The following is a 25,597-nucleotide window of genomic DNA, read 5'->3' as shown; positions in this document are numbered from 1 at the left end:
TTTTGCAGGGTTCAGTCAGCCTTCTTAAAGCATGTTGCAAAGCAAGGAGCCAACAATTTCATCCTGGGACAAAGGGTTTCTTGGGGCTGTTGCAGTGCCCTGCAAGACATGGGGGAGAGCAGAGAGCTGCAGCAAGGGGCACCCTGCCTTCACTCTCGGTGCTCACTGGGGAAGGGTGCCTGCAGAGCGCTGCGGGGTGGTGAGGGGAGCACTCACTGCAGGGAGGCAGATTGCTCAGGATCAGGGTGCTCCTGCAAGGGGCAGGGAAGAGGTGTGTGGCCGGGCAGAGCAGGGGGCAGGACGCCCGGGCTCCACTCCCCACTCTGCTGCCCTCCACATCTGCTGGTCCCCGAGGAGGCAGGGCTCAGAGGTGCTCTGAGCAGCGCGGAGGAAAGGTGTTGGGAACCTGTCCCTCCTCCTGCAGAGGAGCTGAAGCTCCCGGGCTCTGAAACGTGATCCTGCCGCAGGCACCTCCCTGGGCCCCACCTCGCCCTCTCCTATATACGCCGCTGGCCTTGGCCAGGCACAGGGGACGAGAGCCCCCGAGGATCCCTGCGGATGGAGAGGCCGAGGCACCAGGGCATGGCGAAGAACACGTACATGCGCTGGCGGCTCCCGCTTGTGTGCCTCCTCTGGGAGGTGGCCATGATCGTCCTCTTCGGGGTCTTTGTGCGCTTCGGCCCTGAAGCTGATGCACACTGGGAGGAAGAGAAGCAGAAGAAGAACATAACCAGTGACACAGAGAATGATTTCTACTTCCGATACCCATGTGAGTATTTGGGAAGCCTAGTCCTGGTGCTGGCTGGTCTCCATCCCATCCCATCCCATCCCATCCCATCCCATCCCATCCCATGGTAAGAGCCTGCCAGAAGCGATGTCTCCACCGACTGCCAGAAAGCCAGGCTCTTGCCTTGAGGCTGGTCTGGGATACACCAAAGAGTAAGAGAAGAGCCTTGCGGCCCCTCTTGGGGCTGTGTCAGCAGGGTTCCATGACGTCTTTTTCCCAGGAATAGGGCTGACGTGTTCCCAGCACCCGGCAAGTTTCGGCTTGCTGCCCCCTCCGTCAGCTCTGGATCAGAGTGAGCTTTTCTGTGCATACGGAGGAACGGCTGTTGAGATCCTGTGACATCTTCCTCCCCTTCCTACATCCTCCCCCTCACTCGTAAATTACCCTTTAGCGACTGGCATTTCCATGCCGGAATCTTCCTAACCTGCCAGGCTCCCAGGGCTCTTGGGTCGCTGCATTATATTGCCCCATGGATTATTCAGGTGGTTAAAGCCCTCCTGGTCATGCAGTGCCTTTGGCCACCTTTGATCTCCAGGGCTGGTCATCGCTGTGAGCCATTCAGAACAGGCTGCTTCTGTAGGCAATTGTTTCCAAGGAAGCAACAGGCCTGAGTCATGCGTCTATTTAGAACATTTCCATTAAAAACACCTGCTAAATCAAAGGAGCTATAGCAACCTGTAGCTGCTGAGGATTAGCAACTTCAGAACGGGATTTGCTTAGAGAACCTCTGCTTAGCTGGCCCCCGGGTTAGTGTATGGCCATGGCTGCCCTTAGGACTAACCTCAGGCAGGTTGGCAAGAGGCAGCATCAGTGCATGAGGGATGCTCTTGTCACTGATGTGCTGGGATGTCCTCATCAGGGGTCCAAGAAAGAGCTTGTAGGAGCTAAGGACAACACATCTCTTCTGTCCTCATATTCCACCCCTGCTTGGCAGCGCCAAATATTCCCCTTCGGATGGCTGCATGGATTCACACAATTAAATGAACCCAAGAACAACTGCTTAGCTCAGTTTAGCTTTGCATTATGTTTCTGTTGCAGACCTGAAGAAGGGTTCACATGCCCAAAAGCACAACTGGTCTTTGTCCATTATCTAATTACAAATGTTCTCTCTCTCCAAAGATGGATAAACATGGCAAGGTGGCCAAGCCCTGGCATTTTGATCTCCGTGTCCATCCAGCGCTCTTCAGGAGAGAGTATGATGGTGGAACACCCAAGGACCAGTTATAGTAATGTGCCTGCAATCTCTGCTGTCCATAAGACCTATCCCAAGTGGCAGTGGGATAGGAGTGATGAACTGGCAGGTCCTCCAAGCCCAGAGATGATGGGGAAGGCAGGCAGAGGGGAGCCTATGCACGACTGTGGCACCCGTTGCCAGGTCCTGTCAGTGTGACAATTCCTTCTCATTTTGAATCTCACATTGATATTCCCTAACGGGTGAGTCATTTGCTCTCTAGGGAAAAGAAACCAGATCCTTTGGTACAGGTGGCGTTCCCAAAGCCCAAACACTTCCTCTTGGTAGTGATGTCCTCCCACGCAAGCAGGGTCACAAAACCTTTAGGGCATGGCAGCACCTGAAGACTCATTGTCTCTAAGTGATGCCGATGTTCTTCTTCAGGGAAAACAATTGCAAGGGTCAGAGAAAGGTTTTAGACTGGGTGCAGCCTGAAAAAATGACCTGCTCTTCCTCCTGGGTTTGTACAGGGTCTAACACATAGTGGGCATCCTCTGTGTTTTCAGAGGGCACGCATTCCATAACTTTGACTCTGACCTGTGTATTTCTGCTTCTAAGGATGAAAGTGGGAATATATAATGCAAATGGCAGCAGATAATTCTGGCTGTGTATTGTACTGATTGCACTGGAGAGGTGGGAAGAGTAAATACAGCTGCAGAGGGAGAGTCTGTAGGATTGTATGATGAAACCAGAGTTAGGAAGACTAGTTCTTTGGCTATTCAGAGAAGTGTGCTTCAAGTGACCTGTGCTGAACAGTGCCAGCTCCAGGTCTTGTCTCCTTCCTTTTTTTATGAGTGATTTCATGGGCATGGGGAGCATTTCTAAAGAGCAGATTAACCTGTCCCTGCAATGTGACACTGCATTGCTGGAGTCTGCCCAAATGCTTGTCCTTAAACAAGCTGCAAGACATTGTAAAGCACCAAAGGACAAAAGCCACGGCTTCTGTAGAGCAACACCTCACCCACATCCTCATCCAGCCTTTAGTGGAAGCAGCAGGTGCAACACCATTGTCCCTGCAGGAGTGGATCTGGGGCTGCTGGATTTCAGCACAGATTTGGGCTATAGCAGGTTCTCAATCTTTGTCCTGAGCTTATGCCTTCTTTGAGGTGCACAAACATTGCTGGTTTTAATGGCTATAATGGTTTGTGTGCTGCATAACACAGAGCTGGAGTAGCTCTTAATGCTATGTTTACCTGTTGTAAAGTGAGGGTGTGCAGGTGGGAGTCTCCCAGCAGGAGATCCCAGGTTTGAGTCTCCTGCTCTTTTCATAGGCCTCCACTGTGAGGGCTTGCATGGTTCAGTTGTACCTCTGCAGAGTTTCAGCTCACTTAATTGCAAAGTGATGCTTATCTGGTGGAAACGTGCAGCATTAAAAGTACAGCAGGTTTATACAGCAGGTTTATTGCACTGAGAAGGTCTTTGAGGAGGCTTACACAGGTTTGATTTCCCCCAGGGAAGGGCATCTGAGGGGCTCGAGTTAGTAGGTCAGAGCATTTATGGGAAGAACTGGGTCTCTCTGGTTTAAGCACTCCAAATCTCACAGACAGGATCCCGGTCTCAAGGGTATTTTGACACTGATTTCAGTGACATTGAAAAATGTATTTGTGAACTTCCCTTGTTCTTGGGCTCTTCTTGCTCTGAGCCATTTCCCCAGACCCTGCATGAGATGGGCCTACCCAAAATGACCATCCGTGTGTTTTTAATAAAACTTCATTGCTCATTTTCCATGCATTTTCTGAGGTTTTTGTAAAGGGGAAAACTAAGCTGAATTTAAAATGCTTTCTTCTGTACACTCCATTAGTCTCCGATATTCTCTTGCATGCAGACTTTCAAGATAAAACCTTTCAACCAGAATCCAGTTTATGAAACCTGACTTAGAAATGTGGGGACTTGGGACAAACACACATTTTCCTCTTGAATTTCCCCCCTATTGCCACTGATGCAGGTAGCTTCCTTTCATCACTTCAAATGGCACTCATAGCCCTGCTGTCCCCCCAGAGCTGACGGTCCCTTCACTCTGTACAGCTTTCCAGGACGTCCATGTGATGATCTTTGTGGGCTTTGGCTTCCTCATGATGTTCCTCAAGCGTTATGGATTCGGAGCCGTGGGTTTCAATTTCCTCCTTGCTGCCTTTGGGATCCAGTGGGCTCTCCTGATGCAAGGCTGGTTCCACTCTTTTGAGAATGGGAAGATACTCATTGGAGTGGAGAAGTAAGGAGGAGATGGGCTCGGGGGTGCCAGCCAGTGGAAAAGCTGGGATGGGAGGCAAGCAGCTGCCAGCATCTGTCCCTCTATGATGTTCAATCAAGTCTCTATAAATGTTGTCTTCCCTCCACATACCTCCACTTGCTTTCCACCTTTCAGCCCAAATGTACCTGCCATTAAGGTGCTCAAAGGGAAATGTGAGACAAGCATCACCCCTTAATCCCAAACTGGGCACCATGGACGCCAGTGCTGGGAATGCGTATGATCCATGTTATTGAAATAATATGGGAAAGCACCTTTTCTGGACAGCATGTAAGGATGGGAGGAAGGTCAATGGGAAGTCCAGGGCTGTTTCCTAAATGATGGATCTCTAGAGCTGGGGTGGGTGAGGGTGATTTACACAAGAGTATTTCCTTATTAAACCACCATTTGCCTTCCCCTTTTCCAGCCTGATCAATGCTGATTTCTGTGTGGGCTCTGTGTGCATTGCCTTTGGGGCCATCCTGGGCAAAACCAGCCCCATACAGCTCCTTATCATGACTCTGTTTCAAGTCACGCTCTTCGCAGTGAATGAGTACATCCTCCTCAACCTGCTTCATGTAAGCCTTTAGGCAGAACCAGGTTGGTTCTGCTCCTTCCTCTCTTTATCTTACCCAATGGTTTCCTTTTGCTATGGCTCCACCAAGCCACTGCCTCATAAGCATTTGAAATGCAAGCATTCAGGCAGAAAAAGTAGACAGATTATGAAGGAGGGGGTCATCCCTCCCTGAGAAGGGAGATCTTCTAGGGCTTTACACACAAGCCTGGCAATTCAAGGGCACTGGGTCCCTCTGTTGCAGCAGCAGACGATGAGTCTTAGTACAAAGGACCAGTAACTCTCTTTGTGCCTGAGATTTCCCTCCCATCTGTTTCCCCTGCTGGAATATGGGTGTTGTAGAAGGAAATTAAGTGACAAAGAGGATGAGATGTCTGCTGACAGAGGCAGGGTTCCTGCTTTCTTAGAGAGGGCCTAGAGGGCTGAGAAGTGAACAAGCTGCCAGAAGAACTGAGTGCACCTAGAAGCCAACCTGGCTATTGCTGCAATCCATTTGCCATTAGGACACATCAGAAACTCCTTCTGCCTTGATGCCTTGCAAGAGGAAGGTAAAAGGAATGTCATGGTCATGCACAGGACCAAGTAAGCAGGACAGATAGCAAGACCAGAGCATTTCTGTGCACCTCTCCCCATGACTAAGTGCAGGCTGGAAGGAAGAGGGGGAAGACAATCTGGGCATGATGCAAAACAGACCTCAGCTCCAGAATGAGCAGTGACTGCAGAAGCAATCCTCTATTCTCCCATGGCTGCAGGTTAAGGATGCAGGTGGCTCCATGACCATTCACACCTTTGGAGCTTACTTCGGCCTCACAGTGACATGCATCCTGTACAGACCCAACCTGGAGCAGAGTAAGGACAAGCAGGGCTCTGTGTACCACTCTGACCTCTTCGCTATGATTGGTGAGTCAGCCCCTGCCTCAGGGGTCCTGGTACATGTGGAACATTTGGCTGCAGAGGGGTGGTCCCTCAGGTGTCTCTGAGAAAACCAAACTGAAACCGGGATCTGGGGCTGAGAAGCTCTGTATCCCAGTCTTCTGCCTCTCAAAGCTACTCGGCTCCCTTCATCAATGGCTGGGCTGAGATGGTACCTGGGAAGACAAGGATGTATTTTGGGTCCCCCTCTCTACCAGATGGTCCCGTCATGAGGGATAAAACTCTGGGGCAGCAGAACCTACAAGATTTAACTTCCCACTGGGCAGAAAGATCTTCTTAAGAGGTTTTTTTTTTTTCAATTCCCATATTCTCTCTTTACCCTTCTTTGTCCCCTCCTCCCCATCCCATCAGGAACCCTGTATCTATGGATGTACTGGCCCAGTTTTAACTCAGCAGTATCCGAGCATGGGGACACCCAGCACCGGGCTGCCATTAACACATACTGCTCACTGGCTGCTTGTGTCCTCACCACAGTGGCTTTCTCCAGCATGCTGCAGAAGAAAGGCAAGCTTGACATGGTAAGCTGGCAACTCAGGGGACTTAAAATGAAGTTGATCAAGGGTCCAGGAAATGATTGGCACTTGTCCTTTGCTGAACAGATGCTGGGGTTTAGGGTGTGATGGTGAAACCAGCATTCAGGCTATCCTGAATAAGCAAGTGGGAAGTGAGTCCTGCAGTGCTTGAGGTGAAGGGTGAGGCCTGCATGTGGTGGACCTAAGTCACAACAGGGATTGGACTTGCTACTGATGGGCACATTGCAGAGCCATGTTTAGCAGCCCTCTCCAGCAAGCTGAGCAGGGCCTGCACAGCAGCTTGTGAGCAATCGGGGGGCTGACTTGTACGTGTTATGTGTGTGGGTGACATGTCTCTGTGACAGCAGAGCTTGCGTGACACATGGGTGAGACAATTTCCATCTGATCACAACTCCCCACCCAGATTTGTGGATGCAAAGAACGTGTGTGGTACAGGGAGTGGGAGTCTGTGCGCCTGTGCTGCAGACAGAGGCTGCCTCTTCTCCTCTTGTTTTTCACCAGTGAGCAGGAAAACAGGCCCTGAAGTTTCCTCTGGGAACGTTTTCAGTGCTGATTCTTCCCCTTTGCCATTTGCACCATCCCTGAGCAACTGCAGTCTCCCCGAGATGCCAAAACAGGGTGGTTACTTCTGCAGGTCCACATCCAGAACGCAACACTGGCGGGCGGCGTGGCCGTGGGCACCAGTGCGGAGATGATGCTGACTCCATATGGTGCCCTCATTGTTGGGTTCATCTCTGGGATTGTGTCCACGGTGGGGTATGTCTACCTCACGGTAAGCATTGCTTTAGGGGTCTGCCTGCTCTGCAAGCCAGAAATGGACTCACTTCCCTCTGAGGGTTACTGCTTTCCACCATCTCGTATGTAGATGCACTTCTGGCTTCATTTACTGCCCCAAAGTGCTCGGGAAGGTTCAGTCTCCTCAAAGGAGAGTGTCTGGAGGATATGTTGTTGTTTTGTCTTGAGCTTGGCTTACATCTATGTCTACAAGCCCCTATCTCTTTAATAGGATACAGTATCACTCTTCCTTATCCCAGTCCTCCATGGAATGAGCTAATCCTTCCCAGGGCTGTGCTCATGTCCCTCATTTCTCTGTGCCTCCCTTCCTCTCAGCCCTTTTTGGAGTCCAGGTTGCGCATCCAGGACACGTGCGGCATCCACAACCTCCACGCCATGCCGGGCCTTATTGGAGGCATTGTGGGGGCCATCACCGCAGCCGCAGCCACAGAGGATGTGTATGGAAAGGAAGGGTAAGGCAGCTTGAAAACCTTCCCTGAGAACGGATGTTACCAGGGGCTCCTAGGTCTGGGATCAAGGAGCAATTAACAGCCCTTGTCAATTGTCCATATTTGCCCCTTTCGCCCTCAGAAACATGGGGTGCGCTGACTGAAGTGTAGAATCACCTCTGGCAGCTGGCTTGTGGTGGCCTCAAGAAGGAGCCACAACCCTATTGCTTTGCATTATTCTGGTGCATGGTGGGTGGGGAAGCCTCCGCCCTCCATCCCTGCATTGTTTTGTGGGGTCAGGTGAAGTTGAAGGTCTGAAATACAAAGGAAATGTTTCTATTTGGGCTCCACCTGGGTCAAACTTTGCCAGGGGGCAGAGAAGACTGAAGCGAGCAGTGCTTCGTGTCATTGTGTCACTCTCCTGGCCCATTGCTGAAGAGGGATGGGGTTAGGGAGGACTCCCTGATGGCGCAGGGCAAGAGCCCGGAAAGCTCTCCTGCCAGGAGGAATTCTCGCCCTTTCTGCAGGTTCATCAAGGCCTTTGACTTCACTGGCCCCTACCAGACGCGCACACCCAGCGTCCAAGGCGGGTTCCAGGCGGCCGGCATCGTGGTGTCTCTGCTGATGGCCTTCGCCGGGGGTGCCCTTGTGGGTAAGCAGGAGGGGAGCCCGGGGAGGGGACACCCTGCAGTGGGACCCCCGCAGAGGAGCCATGGAAACCATGGCAAAAGGATCGAACGGGGCTCGGTGCTCCTGCGTTTGTCCCCCTGTGCTGCCGGGACGGGTGGGCTGCAGGCACCGCACCCTGCCTGCACCCCACAACCCCACCGTGCTTCCAGGGGCCATCCTGAAGCTGCCCATCTGGGGCGATGCCTCGGACGAGAACTGCTTCGAGGACGACATTTATTGGGAGGTGAGGCGGGGGCTCGGCTGCCCCGGCGGCGGGGGGCGGGCGGCACAAGATGGCGCTGTCGCCCCGCGGCGCTGAGGGGGCTGTGGCCGCCGCAGGTGCCGGAGGACGAGGAGAGCGATGTGTACCACATGCACAACCCCGACAAGCCCGCCTCGCCATGAGCCCCGATGAGACACGGCCGCGGCCCCCCCAGGGCGGAGAGAGGCTGCCCGCCATCTTCCCGCCCGCGGGGCTGCTCCCCACGACAGGGACCCGGGGCCTCCTCTGGCGGGCGATGGTTCGTGTTCTTCCCATGAGGACAACATGCCCGGCTCTGCCCTTCTCTCTGCTTTTGTAATGAGCTTTGTGGATAAAATGGAAGTGTGTTCTTCTTTCCAAGCCTCATGTTGGTAGTGGTGCAGGGTGGGATGTAACCCAAATGCCGGCGGCATCTGGGTTGCTCATGGTCAAGGGGAGGTGCTGGGACGCTTGGGTGTGGATGCACAGGCAGAGGGGACACTTGGCTTGTGTTAACATAAACGGCAGCAGCCAGACCTGCCACGGCCATAGCTGAGCCCGTGTGGGAAGCACAGGCCTGGGTGAGGGCCAGCTTTGTGCCTGGCTACACTTTACGTTCCTCCGCCATCACCTTCTCTTGGCCTGCTCTACTGAGGCCTCCATCAGCTCCTTGGGAGCCCTGTGTGCACACAGTACAGGCTGGCATGGCCCTGTCCTCTGCTTCGGTTTCATCCATTGCTTCATCAGAGCATTCCTTCTGTTCGCTGGTGCTGTCCTTGTGGGAAGAGCCCAAAGGCAGAGCACAGCCCTGGGTTCTTAACTGGACCATCAGTATTCAACCAGAGTTGGAGGAAACAGGAATGAAATCATGCCTAAAAGCTGTGTGTTTTCCAAGGTGCTACGATGTGAGGAGCAGGAAAGGAAAAGGGGAGGAATAAAAAGGAGGTAGGAGGGCTGATAGGTCTCTTCACTGCGTCTAGCTGTAATTCTCACACCTGAGGGGGGGAGTCAAAAGTAGCTATTCACATCCCCTTGGGATATGACACCCTCATTTTCCATGCTGGGTAAAGACAAAAACCCTTTACAACATGTTTCTGGAATTTGTCAGCGGCTGCCAGCAGCAGCATGTTAATTAAATGTCGGCAAAGATGGAAGCAAGAGGCTCTGCTCTAATTGGACACTTTGCTTGGTGGAGCTGAAAAACATTGTGACAGAGGAGGAGGCACTGAAACACCCTGTTCCTCCGCCATGGCGCGGGGATGGGGACGGGCAGGCGCAGGAGATGCGCTCTTCGGAACCAGCGTTGCCTCTGTTTGGCCTGAAATAACCTCTCTGTTGAACAAAGAAGGGTAACAAAATAACCTAATTACATACTAAGGCCTAAAATCCACTATAGGAACAGTCCCAAGCACGGCAGCACTATGGGATGCAGGGAAAGGGCTTATTGGCTAAAGGGGAATTTGGAAATACTGTAGCTGGGGCCATCAGGAGCTGCTGGCGCAGTGTATATGCTTTTATGGTGGCAAAGGAAGGTCTGAAAGGTGTTAAAAATGGTCCCCTGAGCACAATCCCTGCAGAGGCTGACTGTGTGTTGAGCTGCATCCTTTTGCCAGGGCAGTGGTGGGAAAACAAAGGACAATTCCTGATTCCATGTGCTGGGGTCTGCTGAAGGAAGATCTCCTCCTGACCTCTTTGCAATGAGCAAGATTTTAACAACCCTTTTCTGCTCAAAGCTTTATCCAGAGACCCCATCACAAACCGCCACAGGGATGTTTACTGACAAGCACTGTAGCTGATCTCACTTCAAAAACGGGGTCCTGAACTCTTTGCCCCAAGCCTGCAAAACCTTGAAAGCAAAGCAGGCCTTTCAGGCAAGCATCTCCTACTGTGTCATTGGACCAGCATCTCTCTATCCCATACCATTTGAGCTCTGGCCATGCTCCAGAAGAGCCAGCATCCAGCTGTGCATCTGGCCCCCATGGTCTCTAGTCTTTCCACTCAGCAGCTTACACAGGGCTGTGAGGATAAGTAATGGCAATGACTGAGTGACCTTCATTGCTTTAGCGAGGTGGCCAGCCCATATCTCTGGTGGGGCAGGTCTATGAGCACCAGGAGATGCTCCTGCCCCACGTTCACGTGCCGGAGCCCCGATCTCACTCCCCGTCCCTCTGGGCTCTGCCTCCTCCTCGTGGGAAGACCCTTAAATTGCCCAGGCTGCTGGGCAGCGAAGCGTTTTATTGCCCGTGCTCTCGCAGAGCTCAGTCTGGTCTCAGTACCTAAATCACTCGCTGGGGCTGGCCTTGCACTTTTAATTCCCTGGCAAACAATGCCGGGGTCGGGCTGGCGCGTTTGAAGTGCGGTCGCGGCCCCAGCGGTGGACGGAGGGTTTCTCAACGGGGGAGTGTGGGGAGCAGAGGATTGGGCTGCTCCAGCAGGCAGGAGGATGTGTGAGAAAGGGGCTGTCGATACCCGCGGGGATTAGGTGGTACAAATTGGCTGGGAAGCACCGGAGGCATTGACCAAAGTTGTCCTGGGGCAGGTTCCCATGGGGGGGGTGGCTGAAACAACCTGCCTTCAAGGAGGCTGGAAGGCCCAGCCTGGCTGCTAATCCCCTGGGATCTATGGGCAAGGAGCAGAAAAGAAGTTAGAAAATAAAGAGGAAAATCTCATGTAAAGGTGGTGGTTTCCCCAAGGGGATGATGGTAGAGAGAGCGGGAAGAGGGGGGAACAGCATTGTTTAATCCCACTTTTAATAGGCAGGTGGTGGCTTTGCTTGTACTCCTGCTCCTGGGAGCTGCTGCAAAGGATATGGGGAAAGCTTACCTCTGTTGTCCCCCACTCCTGGTGGGCACCTTGTGCCTCTGCCCAGGAGAAGGGAGTGCACATGTTTCCATGTGTGTGTTGGTGCCTGTGGTTGCAAGTACGCGGTCCAAGCCTCATATTTGGGCTGAAATGAGCTTGTTGCATGCCCCATGTACTGGCCATGGTGGATCACCTGCTGGCAGTGTGTCCATGTGTGCAAAACCCTGTGTTCCTACAGATGTGCCTTCAGCCTTCTTGACCATGCGACACTGACACTGAAAACCACATTGTCTATGTTGCTCATGGTGTCAGTGTGCCCTCGCGCGTGTGTGCCATGGTGCCACTGTGTCCATCCACCTCTGCTGTGCACGTCCATCTACCTTTGCGCTGGCCCGAGCGTGTGCATGTCAGACCCGGCGTGTCCACGCCTGTGTGAGCACTGCTCCAGCCCCTTCTTGAAGGAGTGCTGTAAATTGTAATCAGATTAGGGCAGCCGGTCGCTTAGAGCCCTTGAAAAGGGCATACGTCCCCTCATCAGTACCTAGCATTGAGTCGCACAAAGGGTCTAAGTAACTCGGCAGGGGTCGGGCCCTCTGGAGCGCAGGGGAGGGGGCTCGCCTTTCTTTTCTCTCTGTCCCTTGTAATTATGTCAATTTGCTAGCCAAATTGTTTGCTTGAGTGGACAGTGGGGGCTTGCCCCCCTTCCCACCTCCCCCCCACCCCTAACCCCATTCATGTGCTAATGTGGGAAGGAGCATGGCCTCCTAACTTCGGGAGGTGGCCGTCAAGGAGCAAAGCACAAGGGGGGCACGGGCTGGGAGCCCCCCATTTACATGCCCATGGATGCCTTGGCCTCGCAGCCCAGATGAACATGACACTCCTGTTTGCTTTAGCCCATGGCAGGGTGTACAGCGCCCACCCAGCCCTGTCCAGCCTTGGTTTTAACTGGCCACTCCTCACCTGCACCACATTCCTACTTGGGTCATGGCATCCACAGGGCCAGGAGCCATGCCCCACTGCACGGCGGCTTTTTGGGCACACCTCCCTACCCGCGCACCTCCCAGCATTTGCATATATTCTGCCTGCAAATCCTTGTCAAGGGGAGCCTCTTTATTGCCTGTATAGATCACAGGGTGTTAGTTAAGGGGCTTCTTTGTATTGCCTCAGACAGCTGGGGTCATCAAAAGTCCTGTGGTGGGAAGGAGAGACAGGAGGAGGGGGGAAGCTCTGACAATACGGACTGAAGGATTAAAGGAGCATATAAAGTTCCTATTGAGTGAGACAAGAGGCTGTTCACTCCCAAGATTGACAGCGACCAGGAGGCGATTCCCAACACAATGTCCAATTAATTCTCTACCCTCTTCGCTGCCGTCTCCTCCCTCCCTCCTCTCCTGGACTGGGGCATGAGCAGGGAAGGGCTGGAGCCAAGATCCTCAAGAAGGTAATTAATTATTCCTGACTAAGAGGAGCCTGCCAGGGTGCGGGCCAGTCCCCAGTCTCCTGGACATCCATCCTCCTCCCACAGGCTCCCATCAGCTTGGGCCACTTCAGGGTAGTTTTCCTTTCTATCTCAGGCAGAACTGTCCCACCAAAGGTCCATCACCACAGCACATCCTACATAATAACCATAGTTAGTGCTGAGCCCAGAAGAGGTAGAGCTAGGGCCAAAGGCAGGCTGGCAGCAGTCTGCTGCAGGGCAAGGCAGTGGCAGCAAAAGAGCTAGAGATGAACGGGCAAGATGCATAGGCATGCAGAGCATCTGGGGAGAGGCAGAGCAGAGTGTGCCAGGCCTGACCTCTGTGTGCAGTGGCAATGGTTAAAGTAGCTCCATCTACCCTGGTTTTGTAGGGAGAAAGATGCTCCTGGCAGTTAGGGTGCATTACCTCTGTTCCCTGGGCTGGCTGCCACACTGACCCCAGTGCTGGGCATAGAAGAATATGTAGGACATATTTCTGAGTGGGCTCTTCCTTCTGCTAACTGCATCTGTTTGATGTATCTCCATGTACAGGAGCGGGATCTGGGTTACCACATGACATTCCTGCAGACCACTGAGTATGAGGTGTTTGATTTGTCTGGTCTATTTTTCTCCCTTGCAAACGTCTCATTCCAGACAGAGGGAATAACCAGGAAAACACCTTTCCCCGAGATGGACACCTTTTTCTTGGTAGTCTCTGCAAATGCCAAACATCCTTTCACAGTGGCAAACACCTCCAAACCACCTTGTTTGGGAGGAAAAGACACACAACCAGGAGAGCCTGCTTCTCACCACAGGGGACACTTTTGTGAGCTTATCTCCTCCATTCCACTGACCCCTTCCCCTCCACCACCCCTGCCCACGGCTCAGAGGACGCCACCAGCCCTGCCAGCGCAGAGTGGGGACCCGCTTCATGCACCTCATGAGCAGGAGATGCCCTCGGGATGCCGGAGTGGGGCTGCCAGCGGCTCGGCATCTCCTTCCAGCTCGCTCCCGCCGCACACGCTCCCAGTGAAGTTGTTTGAAAGTCTTCTGGCAGTTTTCGCGGCCAGGAATAACAGATTAGCCATGATCTGATCAGCCCAGTATCTAAGCTGTATTCTCCCCGCTGACAAGTATTTGAAAGAGGGGAGGGACCACTTTCAGCCCAACGATGAATCTTTCACCGACAAGAAAAGACCCTTTTTTCTCCCCGCCAGCCGCAGGCTGCTCCTTGCCCTGTTGCTAAGCGAGACCTGGGGCCGCGGCTTGCACGCGGCCAGCTCCAGCGGAGCCCTCGGGTTAGCAGGATCAGGAGATTCACACCAGACATCTTGGGTTTTAAGGGGGGGGGGGTTCTTTTCTCACCCCCCCTTTGGCTGGCAGATAACAGCTCGCTGGCGAGGCCTGGGGGTGCCCCTGCTGAGGCAGCTCACCCTGGGAGGAAAGGAAAGATGCCTTGGGAGGGCGGATTGGGGTGTTGGGGTCAGGGGCTCAGCCCTAAATGCATGGGGTTTGCTGCATGAGGTGTCCCCAGCCAGGCTGCAGTTGTCACCCCACACAACAACAGCCCCCATGTCCTGGTGGGCTGGGGCACAGCGGGACCTTGGGGACATGGCCTTGGAGGATGCTCAGTGCTGATGGCCAGCAGAAAGCCTGACTTGGCCTCGTGCAGGGGTGGCTCTGCACATGGGCTTGCAGGGGGATATGTGGCAGAGGGAACAGGAGGGTATCTCCAGTCTTGATCCAGCTTTTTGGCTCCTGCATCCTCTCGCTGCTTCAGAGCACCCTCTGCCCCTGCCAGCACAAGCCGGGGCAAACCGCCCTGCGAGAGAGAAGGGAAAGCACTAAAACAAAGGCTTTCCAGGCTATTTCTGGAGCTGCCAGCATGAGGTGCCCTCGCCTAAGACATGGTGCTCACATCCTCCTCTCCTGCAAGGCAGCAGTGCAGCAAGGCTGCAGGCTGCCAGGCCCTGGGCTGGCACCTTCCCACAGCCCTGCCTGCCCTCCCTCGCAGGCAGGGTGCTGGGGGGGGACGAAGGGGCTCTTCGTGCATGAGCCCCTCCAGCGATTCTCAGTGCCGCTGCCAAACCTCATTCATGGCGCCTGAGCAAAAGCACCCCTGAGTATTACCGGTGCTCAGCAGCTCAGGCTCTTTGTGCTCAGCTCTATGCAGGGAATCCTCCCTCATCATTCCCTCATCTCTATCTCAGCCTGGGAAGACTTGCTTGACCTCAAGCCCCTGCAAGCCCTTGATCTCGTGACAGAAGGAGGTGACCAGGGCTCATTGCACTGACGTGCAGGAGGGCTGTGGAAGAGACCCGTGGGGAGGCTGTTTCCCTTTCCACAAGGAAGGGAAGCACTCTGGCACAGCACCACAGGCTGATCTCTCCCCACAGCATGTCCTGCACGCAGCTGATGAGAAAAGCCCCAGGGAAAGGTGCCAGAGGGGCTGCAAAAGTTACTGCTGCTTTGAGCACAAAAAGGAAAGAAACCCTGAGCCTTCAGGTTTGAAGCACAAAATGCCAGATCCGTGGCTGTGATACAGCCAGCTCCTTTCTGTAGCTTTAGCAGTACAAAGCAGCTGAAAAACTGGCTGAGCTCTCCTCCAGTTTTGGGGGGTCCCTTGGTACCAGTGTTGATGCCACAGCCACCTCCAGCACCATAGGCGGTGAGACAGGATTCCCAGTGCCCTCAGGTTGTCCTAAGTCACATTGGAGGCGTGATGATGTTTTCCAGTCTCCTTGGGAATAAGAGTACCCACGTTTGGTGTTCTGGAGAAAGGTGGTGTTACAGTGCAGGTGCGCACTCAGATAGCAGTGTCCAAGTATCTCCAGGCTGGAGCCAGCAAAGCACACGCAAGGTCTGGTGACCTCTGAGATATCTCCCAAACTCCCACCTGTACAACTCGGTCTCCCTTTTCCCCTGGCTCCCAGTTTGGTGACCTCACCACTGCTCTGCACCTCACTCTTTTTGGGTGACCAGATTTCTCACTCTTTTCGGGTGGCTCTGCCAGCCATGAGGCACAACCTCCACTGCACAGACAGGACTCCTGCCTTGCTCTGCACTGTGCAGAGGAGCAGTGGGGGAGCTGGAGGGCTTCAGCACACCCTTCATCTCCTGGTGAGGCTGAAGGACTTTGACATTCGTCTTAATGCTTCCTACTCATTCACTTCATTGTCTGCAATACAATGACCCAATGCTCAGTCCATGGACCTATGTCTGACTGTCACCAGCCTTCACATCATCATGGCACTGACCAAGTTTCTAGGATCTCCATGGGCTACAAACAGTAAATCCCCAGTGACAAAACTAATTGTTCCTGATCTTCATTCGTTTTGCCTCTGTTGTTTCTCCTGGCTTTGCCTCCAAGTTTTGGCTTTGCCTGGACTTGGAAGGTGCTAGAAGGTGCTTTGTGGCTGGAAGCAGCAGCATCCCATTTGGCTTCATTTTCCTCTGGGAAATCCTGAACCATTAAAACCCACCGAGTCTTTAACTCTGCGTAGTCTCAACACTAAAAATTCTCTTATCAAACCCTCTTCTGGGAAGGATGTGGTCTGCAGAGGGAGGCCTGACTGTCCTCCTGATGGCCTGCTTATCTGTGGGAGAGCACAGGGCCTGGGCAGCACCCCATCTTACGGAGCAAGAAAGGAAAATACACCTTCAAGGACTAGTCAGTAAAACCTGACCTGAGAATTCATGTCCCAGTGCTGAAATAAACCATTGTGCAGCAAAGAATGGTACACAATGTAAGCACTCAGGAAAGAAGAAAATAATTTTACCCTGATTTCTAGTGTCTTCCTGACTTGTGAGCACCCTTCCATACTCACACATGTCAGCAGAACACCGCGGGGATATATTTATATGAAAATCTGGCTGTCTCCACAGCTATCTATAGCATTTCTTCCTGTGCCCTTCACTCTATCCTATGACTATGGGTTTAGTTTGCTTTGGTTTGGTTCCAGTGCCTGGAACATCTCCTGTGCAGAGGGGATGGTATCAGCACCCTGCATCCAAAGAGGAATGAAATACAGAGCCATCATGCCATCAACCCAGCAGTCTGGATGGGTTGGGGGGCACACTGCAGCATCATTTTCTGGGGTGCTGCCGGTGGGGAAGGGGGTGCCCCCACGGGCCTCCCTGCAGACGAGGGCCCCCGCTCAGGAAGAAGTGGCAGCACATCAGTATGCAGAAGTGGTCGCCTCTCGCCAATAAATTAGCATAAACCACTCTAGGAGGTAAATAGACATACAAGGCGCCAGTGTGTGCAGCGTGGGCTGCGGCTTTGTCTCAGCACCACTATTGTCACGGCCCCTGCTGCACACTGACCGAGTGGGGCCGGTGTGGTGGGCTCGTACACTTTTGACTGCTGGATAAAAGGGGGGAACATAAAGAGAGGGGAGAACTTTCTTTCGGGTTTTTTTTATAAGTCCAGACGAAGTTACAGACGTCTGTTAAACGTCAATTACAGCTGAATAAAGACGTCTGCTCGAGGCTTAGTTATGGCTCCTTTCAGCCACTGAGATTTTTCCAGGGCTGGCCCGGGATGCCTTCGGCAACCTAATTTGGAGATTGTAACTCTATAAACAGGCTCTGGCATTAATCAAGGCTGGTGAAAATGCAAATGATGGCATGGAGGAGGCTTGGGGACGGGACAGGGTCCTGTGCCCTGCAACTCGGGGCATGGAGTAAAAAGAGGAAAGCAAAGAGGAGGAAGAAAGGGGCCCTGCAGAGGACTGGGGATCCATAAATAGAGAGCTTGGTGGGATTTGCTGACTTCCCTCCTGGTGCTCTGGGAATCTGGTCCCATCAGGACTCTGTACCTGACTTCGCTTTCCGCTTGTTAACCCTCGTGGTGCCTGGCTGCATAGCTTTTTCCCAGCAATACCAAACCACCACCAAACCAGGCATTTAATGCTTTAAAATCCTGGAGGATCACTGGGTGCTTTGTAGAATTCAGACTATATAAGAGAGGGTGTCAGAGCAGCATGGAGACTGCAAGGAGTCACTCCTCTGGGAGAACAGCTCCTGCTCTGTGTGGCTCCCCATTGCGTATTATATGGAGTGTGGATATTGTCTCCATTTTGTCATGGGAAAAAGGCCTCTGAGCACCAGTGGAAAGGGGGGAGGGACAAATCCCAGGTCAGTGTTGTCCACACTATTAAATGCATCATAAAGACCAAAGCACTCCCCAGCAGGGACAAGGTACCTTCTTCCCCCTTGAATACATCTACATCGACAGGACGAGGGTAGAAGGTTGGAAGTCCCCTTGGCCTCCTTGGCAGTATTGCCTTGTATCCTGGGACAGGTACTGGTGAGGAGAACCACATCCTGTTATAGCCATGTCATAGCCAGACATTGCAACCCAGAATATAAGGAATAAGCCTGAAAATCAGAGCAATGGTGAGGTCTAACAGTGTGGGATGGATGGTCCAGAGGACTTCCCATCTCTCTCCCTTCCTCAGATCTTCTGGGAATCGTCTTTATTTTGGAAACAGTTGAGAGAGCAAGTGCAGCATTTTAGGAATAACGGTAACACAGAGCCCTCTTTCTATTCCTTCTCCTTGGGAAAGCATTTTGTCCTCTCATTTTCACTCTGTGAAGTGCATCCTCTCTCCATCCCAGCCTCTCATTTTTTGATTCTTTGTCATTCCCTTTCCCCAGTCTCACATGGTTACACACTTTCCTGCCTCCTCTCTATTTTGGTATCAGAGAAATCAAACTGGCAGAGAAACACAGAAGCTCTGGAAACTCCTTTCTCTGATGCCTTGGAGGAACTCTGTCTATTGTACTGAATTTAATACACCCAGAGTACCAGGTTCCTCTTCGCCCCATGGTGGTAGAGGTTGGAGTCCTGGCCACCTCAAATACCTTCTGTGGGACACTGACACTGCTGGGGACTGACACCATACATGTATTCTCCTGGTTGGTTTATATCCACTTATTGTTTCACCATGAAAACCGACTGTGTGCTTCTAGAAAGCATCTGTATGGCTGCCACTGACCTGGAGAGGGTCTGCAGGAGGGATTCAGGCCAGAGGACCTTCTCTGGTTATGGTTCCTACACAGCTGAGCAGTTTTCCTGCTGAAGCATCCCGAGATCCTCCCAGGGAGGTGTGAATGAAGGAGGCAATGTGCTGAGGCTGCGGGGAACCCTTTGCAGGGAGATGGCACACGTTCATGGGTGTCTTTTGTGGGATTCCATTTTCTACAACAGGATATAGTTCAGGGAAGAGCCAAGGGAAGGACAGGAGTGAGACTTCAGAGGACTGCTACACTGGCATAGGCAGAGATGCAGAGTGGCAATCCCCAAACAGGCAGCTGGTTGTTATGGGCTGGACTGGGATTGCTGGTTGACATTACCATAACCCGGTGTTCACATCCTTTTCCCCCTTTCATTTGGGAAGAGGGGAGCAGACGGCTTTTTGGGAAGCTGACAGCACCTCCGAGGAAAGGAAGGTCAGACCTTGCCGTGACGAGGTATTGCTAGGTTCAGAAACCAAGAGACAGTAGAACAAGAAGGGAGGATGGAGATGGGGGGATGGAGATCAGAAAGGGGAACAGGATGAGGGCACAGAGCCAGACTGGCGGACAACGCCCAGGGCTTCCTCGGGAAAAAAAACCCAGGAGGACGGGGTGGACCAGCGACAGCTGGAAGATTTAATTGCTCCTCTCTGCAGACCTGCTCGGCTCCCTCCCTCTCAGATCTGCATTTCAATATGAGAGCAGCAGTAAGTGGGATGCCGCTGGAAGGGGTTAGAATGATTAATCATTTTAAAAGCAAGATCTTAATTACAGGGTGCAATTTTTGCTATTTAAGGAGTCCATTAGTTTCCAGAAAGAGGAAAAAAAAAATACATATATATATATATATTGCAGGTTATTCTCCTTTGGAAGAAAATGGGCGTGAGGGGCCGGGGGGGCTGTGGCACCCAGGCTGGCGTGGCCGCCCCTGCTGCGGTGAGGGCGTTGGGGTGTGAGGATGGCGAGGGGGAGGTGGTGTCATTTGTTCCCCGAGTGATATTTTTGAAGGGTGCTGGCTGCAAGCGCTCGCCGCGCTCAACCACGCGTTGGCACAATCTGTGCCGGAGCAGGCAGACAGCTCCCGCTCAGCATCCCCTCCCCGACACGGCTCCTCCTCCCCCGGGGGCAAGGGGAGGATTCGGCCGCTGTCGGCACTAACTGACCCCTCGGCCGAAATAGCTCCCAAAGGGCGTATATGGGGGTAATTGCCGTGATAACAGCTTGTCTGCCGGGAGCCAGGCTGAGACCTCGCACCGCTCGTCTCGCCTGTGGCTGGGGCAGCGCTGGCCACGCTGGGAGGCTGCACAACACCGTGGCCCTGAGGAGTGACACGGCGCATGGAGGCATGAGGGGACACCAGCGCAACTGATGCCCGCGATGCCCCGTCGGCTGCAGGCTCAGCCCTGTCTCACCCCGCGCCGCAGCCTGGAGGGAGGTGACGGGGGTTAATCGCCCACCGCCTCCCCTCTGACCCCTCTGTGGGTTTTTCTCTTGTATGGTCATTTAGCCGTCCCCTGACACAAAAGGGAGCGATTAAACACAGCTCAGGCCCTTCATGCTTTAGTGGATTAATTTGCTGATCCCCCACGGATTAAAGGTCTCGACAGGATCAGCGGGAGCAGCGGGGCAGACCCCGGCGGGAGGAGGCCAGTGATAGTCCCGGGAAAGCCCCAACCCACAGCAATCCCCCTCTCCTGGGACCTCACGGTGTCACCGAGCTGTGTCAGGGTTCAAGGCATCGGAAGCTCCTCTAAATACTGCATCCCATCACCCTCCTGCTCGCTTTGCCAAGCAGCCAAGGGACGAGGGAGAGCAGGTACCCAATACCCTGCTCGATCCCGCGAGCAGAGCCTGTGCCCGATGCGCCCAGCAAAGGTGGATGGAGTGAGCACAACCGGCTGCTCCAGAGGAAAGGGGTGACAGTGGTGACTTTGGGGGCTGGACCCCAGTGGGGATGGGGCACAGTTGCCCTCCCCAGGCCTGCGGGAAGCAGAGATTGCATCTGCCTTTAATTACTCCCTCTCTGCATATCAGATGCTCGTGCACCTTCTGCACATGAATGCTGATTAATTGCAGGGTTAGGCTCCGAGGCAGGCCGGACCACATTATTTCTGATGTTTGCTCTTTTCACGAGGAGAATAAATGCCATGAATCCACAGTAATCAGTGGCTTTTAGCTTGTCACTCTTATGACACTCTTTACTTAGACCAGGAAATGGCAAATGTGGTGGAAATAAGAACTTTATTATCTCTTTTTTTTTCCCCTCCCCTCCCAAAAGGGAGGTGTGTGGTGAGGAGGGGGAAGAAGATGGTGGGGGCATCTCATGGGAGAGGGAGAAAGAGGCTCCATTTTCCCTGCGCCCAAGGAGCCGTGCTTCGCTCTCTTCAGCGAGGGAGAGAAGGAAAGCAGCAGCATCTTCTTTGTGGAAGGAGGCTGGGGTGGTACTTCAGGCTGGGGCTGTCCTGGAGCAGTGGCAGCACTCTGGGGATGGAGGGCAGAGGGATCTCTGCTGCCTTCCATGGTGCCCATGGCCTTGTGTGAAATACCAAGTGCATTCATGCACTGTATGGCCACCAAACGGGGACATACATCCCTGTGTGCTGCATCCATCCTGGGAGACACCGAGAGAGAAACAAGGCTGGGGGGACACCCAGAAGGATGCTGTGCCTCCTGGCAGGGTGGGTGCTGTGGGATGAAGCAGCATCTCCCATCCCTCATCCTTTGCCTTCCCTCCCAGCAAGCCCCGCTCTCCGCCCGGCCGAGTCCCATCGGCTCAGGTGGGAAAGTCTTTCACCGCCTCCCTCAATGCCCTGCTACCGATCTCATTGCCACCGCTTAGCTCAGTGCGAGGGCAGCCCTCTGCTTTTCAGCAGCGAACATCTGGCGTGCTGCGGGCGCCCGGCCACCGGCCCCCTCCCCGCGCCGCCCCGCACCGCGCCGCACCGCCCGCCGGGGATGCCTACAATTAGGCAGCCCCCGAGCCCCCCGCTCAGGTGAGCGCCCAGTTCCCGGCGATGGAGGTGTAATTAAGGTTAATCAGAGGGCCGGGGGGTCAGGGTGGTGGTAGGGAGACCCGTCGAGCCTAATGGCGGCCGTAATTAGGCAGCTGTGGAGAAGCGGTTAATGAAGACGGCAACCGTTAATAAAGCTCTTCCTGAGCAGCCTTCTGGCCCGGGTAATTGAGGGATTTGCAAGTGCCATCTCCCCCTTAACCCTGTAATGAGCAGACCCGTGGCGGCCCGCGTTAACCCTTCCAGGGACGGAGGCGGCGGCGGCGGCGGGGGCCGTTGGCTGCCCCGTGGCAGCAGGGATGGGGTCGTGGGATGTGGGTTTGGGCCTCTCCCCTCGCCACCGGGTCCCCGGGGCTCCCTCTGCCCCGTGGCTTCCCCGGGAGCCCTTTGAGCCGTGCTCAAAGCGGCTGGCAGAGCCTTTGCTCGCAGATGCTGTGGTTTCCCACGCCTGCTTCGGCATTATGCAATTCCCCCCCCAGCCCTCGCCACCCCCCCGGCCCCACCACCCACCAGCGCCGGGATGTCATCATCAGCCCAGGCCCTGGGAACCCACATTGTTAGCTTAGTAAATAGAGAAATCCCCACTCAAGCATTGCAAATGAGGGCAGAGGGGGAGCCGGGGAACCGCGCCGGCCACGGCGGGCCGCAGGGTCTCTCCCCTCTCTCTCTCTCTTTGAGTTGTCAGATGAATTCAGTGGTTAACAAAGAGCAAGGGAGGGAGCTGAGCTGCCGTCGCAGCTGGGCAGGGCGGTAAGAGCAGGCAGGACTGCAATGCCAGCGCTCCAGAGAGCAGCTTCGGCCCTGTGATGCTTGCTGCAGGTGGGCATACACCCATGGCTGTGCCTGCCGGGTACCCCAGCATCAGCAGCTCCACACCCTGAGGCTCGTACTACAACAGGAGGTGATGTTTCAGAGGGCGAGACAACCAGGGGAGAGACTGAGAGGGAACACATCCCGTCCTCACTTTGCTTCTCTGCTCCTGGTTGTACCAGTGCGGCTGCAATTCCCCAGGGAGACGTGGGGACCCTGCTGAGCTACAGAGACCCGCTGTACCCAGAGCATCCTGGAAGTGTCAGTAAGGAAGTGAAGCAGATCAAAAGACACAGAAATGCTTTTATTTTCGTCTAAAATAGAAAACAAGCACAAAAAGACTGCTTTTACAGAAGGGTGGTTCTGCTTCTTTGAATGGAGCATGAAAACAACCCAGTTAGTGGAGTACCCAGTGCCAGTTCTGGCAGCAGTGATGCTACTTTGGCTATAACACAGCCAAGCTTCTCTTGGCCTGAGCAGGAGGTTTTCATTCACCTCTCACTAGGGATCCTCCCGTTTCCCTCTAGCTCTGGGTTTCTGCGCACACAAAGAGGTGTTGAGAATGGCACATGCCTCCCTTTGCAAGGTGCATGAGGGCCTAGAGGTGCTGTAATGAGTAGTGTCTGAAGTCAGCCGCTGTGCTGAGACCCCTGTGTGTTTGCCTCTGCAACAGCCTGCACTGCAGCTGGGGGGGTTTCAAATCCTTATTAAGATGTGGAGGTGTGGATGCCCTCCTCTGCTGGCTGCCTTCGCCTGGAGCCTGAGAAGGTCATGGTAACGTGTCAGCAGCTTGGCAGGCATTCTATCCCTTCCTGGCGCTGTGTGCAGTGATGCTGATGCTGTCGCTGGCGCCGAGCAGTGCTCAAGGACCCGCTGCTGCAGCGCCCAGAGCTGCTGTCCACAGGAATCCCATGGGTGGGCAGAGCCCAGGGCCAGGAGAGCCCCTGGCTGGGAGCAGGCACCCATGGGGTCAGATGGGAGCACAGCTTCAGGGCAGTTCTCTCTCCTGATTAAAAGCTTTTACCATCGTCACTGGACACTCAGGGAAATGCCCAGACATGTTTACTGGGAAAACCAAGAGCACATTTCCCAGGCCATGGTGATTTGTAAGGGGTTGAAATATCTCAGGTTTTGGTTTCTTATGGTAACCCGGCTTCATTGAACTGCTTTGTTAAACTCTCTAAACTGTGTGTTTCTATTACAGTAACATGCCACGTTTAAAACAAAATGAAGACCTTTCAGTGGTGACAGCAAAAACATTTCTCTCTGGGTCCCTGCCCTGGTTTTTGTCACTGCAGCAGGACCAGCAGTAAGTAGAGGAGGCTCAGGGAGCCCCTGATGTCCTGATGGGGGCTTCAGCAGAACAGTGGCAGCTTGGCCACCCTGGTAACTTGTGCCATTGGGTGCTTGTTGGGTACCAAGCCCTTATCCAACACAAGCAGGGGCAGACCTGCTCGGATCCTCTTACTGGGACTGAGCCCCCCACTCTACCTCATTTGGGGGGTACAACGGGTGCATGGCACTCTGTGCCATGGGTGGTGATCCATGTGCCTGTCCTCATGCAGAGACCGCTCCAAGCCTCATCTCCAGGGCTTTCCAGTGCAGTGTGTGGATTTACTGCTGGTTATACTGGGGGAATTAGAATGAGCCAAAACCCGCCCCTCTGAGACAAACCCAGAGAGGGAATGGATGTTTGCCCTGCCCTATACGTCAGGGTGAGTGTGTGTAGGGGTGGAGAAGGTGCTGAGAGGAGAGAGCAGCTTGGAGCAGCTCTTGCATGCAGGAAGGATGATGAAGCAGAAACCTCTCCCTGCAGCCCCAGATGCCCAGGGCCCAGAGGCTCCAGGTGCTTTGCACCCCATGCTGTGGGTGCAGGCGAGCTCCCAGGATTTCCAGCCACATTCCAGCACTCGCACTCAGACCACATCCCTCCATCCCTCTCTGGTCCCATGGGCTGCCCCTGCAGCAACACCCCCAACCAAGCGCTGTGATACATCAGCTCCTATGGTGCCAGCTTTTGGTCACCTCCATGGGAGCCACAAGTGAACCAGCACTTCCAGGTATTTTAGGGTGGATTTTTCTTGGGGAAAGCAAATTCTTATTAAATCATAGATTTAAAAAACAGGGGGAAAAAAGGGTTCAACGGGGACCAAGCAGTCTCCAGTAGCTGGTATCTCCTGGTGATGAGCATCGCCAAAACAACCTGGTAACAAATACATCCTCTCACTAATTATTTACCAGCAAACCTGCTTGGGCAAATCCCACAAAGAATAAAATATGTAGATCTCTCGTGAGGAGGTTGATTTATTTCACTTTTGGCTCCGTGCTCCATAAAACACATTTATCCAGGCACATACAAAATACATCCATCCCGTTCCCTTAAAACAAACAAAATAACCTCTCCTCTCCATCTGGCCCCTCTCCCTGCTCCTTTCTAGCCTGGTCTGCTTCCCTATTCCTCGCAATATGGAACATGACAGGGTATTTTCAATGCTATTTTTGTCCGTTGTGTCATAGCTTATATTTAAAATAGCATTTAAATCTGCCAAGTAGTGCAGTGTTTTAAACTGCTGTCAGACTGAATTTCTCCTCCTACATACCGCAGATTTCAGCTACGGCTTAAAGACAGCTGAGGGAAGCTTTTGAGGAGGGGGGTGGTGGAGGTGGTTGGGGACCAGATTGTCTGCAGGTGTGAGGACAGTCAGAAGATATTAATAGGGTAAAGGGATGCTAAAGGGGCTGGAGGGAAGGAACAACCCCAAAGAAAATGAGGGAGGGTGCATATGGGGGTGAAATCGCCTTCCCAAAGGGAGCTCTTTCTCAGGACAAAAGGCTGTGGTGACTGGATGAGCAGCTGTGGAAATGGGGGTCCCTGGTCTGAAGGTGAAATGAAAGACCCCCATCAATTGGTACTTGCTCTGTGTTTGGGGTTTGCCTCGTGGGTTCATAAAATAGGGTCAAGCCTTTAGAGAGAGCAGCCCTAAGGCAGAGGGGGTTGTGCTTCCTTGCTTGCACTGGGGTTTATTCTCCCTTTCTTCATCATCTGTTCTTCGGGACATGGCTGACTCCTGGGAAGCCC

General features: G+C 53.6%; 1 protein-coding gene across 1 annotated transcript; it reads left to right on the top strand.

Annotated features, from left to right (window-relative positions):
* Positions 1-499: 499 nt before the first annotated feature.
* RHCG (Rh family C glycoprotein) lies at positions 500-8,799 on the top strand. The gene is made up of 10 exons (XM_061371352.1): positions 500-769; positions 4,044-4,230; positions 4,673-4,823; positions 5,572-5,719; positions 6,104-6,270; positions 6,920-7,057; positions 7,396-7,532; positions 8,036-8,160; positions 8,348-8,421; positions 8,517-8,799. Exons 1-10 carry the CDS (start codon positions 559-561, stop codon positions 8,580-8,582), a joined length of 1,404 nt encoding a protein of 467 aa, XP_061227336.1. The 5' UTR covers positions 500-558; the 3' UTR covers positions 8,583-8,799.
* Positions 8,800-25,597: the final 16,798 nt, after the last annotated feature.

This window comes from Neopsephotus bourkii, unplaced genomic scaffold (genome assembly GCF_033783945.1).
Source record: "Neopsephotus bourkii isolate Nb327-2 ecotype Australia unplaced genomic scaffold, CSIRO-AGI_Nbou_v1 NB_1572, whole genome shotgun sequence".
NCBI classification, from domain to species: Eukaryota; Metazoa; Chordata; class Aves; order Psittaciformes; family Psittacidae; genus Neopsephotus; species Neopsephotus bourkii.
The sequence above is the reverse complement of the archived record's forward strand: the minus strand, read 5'-3'. Positions and strand labels throughout refer to the sequence as shown.

Coding starts and splice junctions, on each gene's coding strand:
- RHCG (XM_061371352.1), top strand. CDS start 559: ATGGAGAGGCCGAGGCACCAGGGCATGGCGAAGAACACGTACATGCGC. Junction 4,231..4,672: donor ATACTCATTGGAGTGGAGAA/GTAAGGAGGAGA, acceptor CCCCTTTTCCAG/CCTGATCAATGCTGATTTCT. Junction 7,533..8,035: donor GATGTGTATGGAAAGGAAGG/GTAAGGCAGCTT, acceptor CCCTTTCTGCAG/GTTCATCAAGGCCTTTGACT.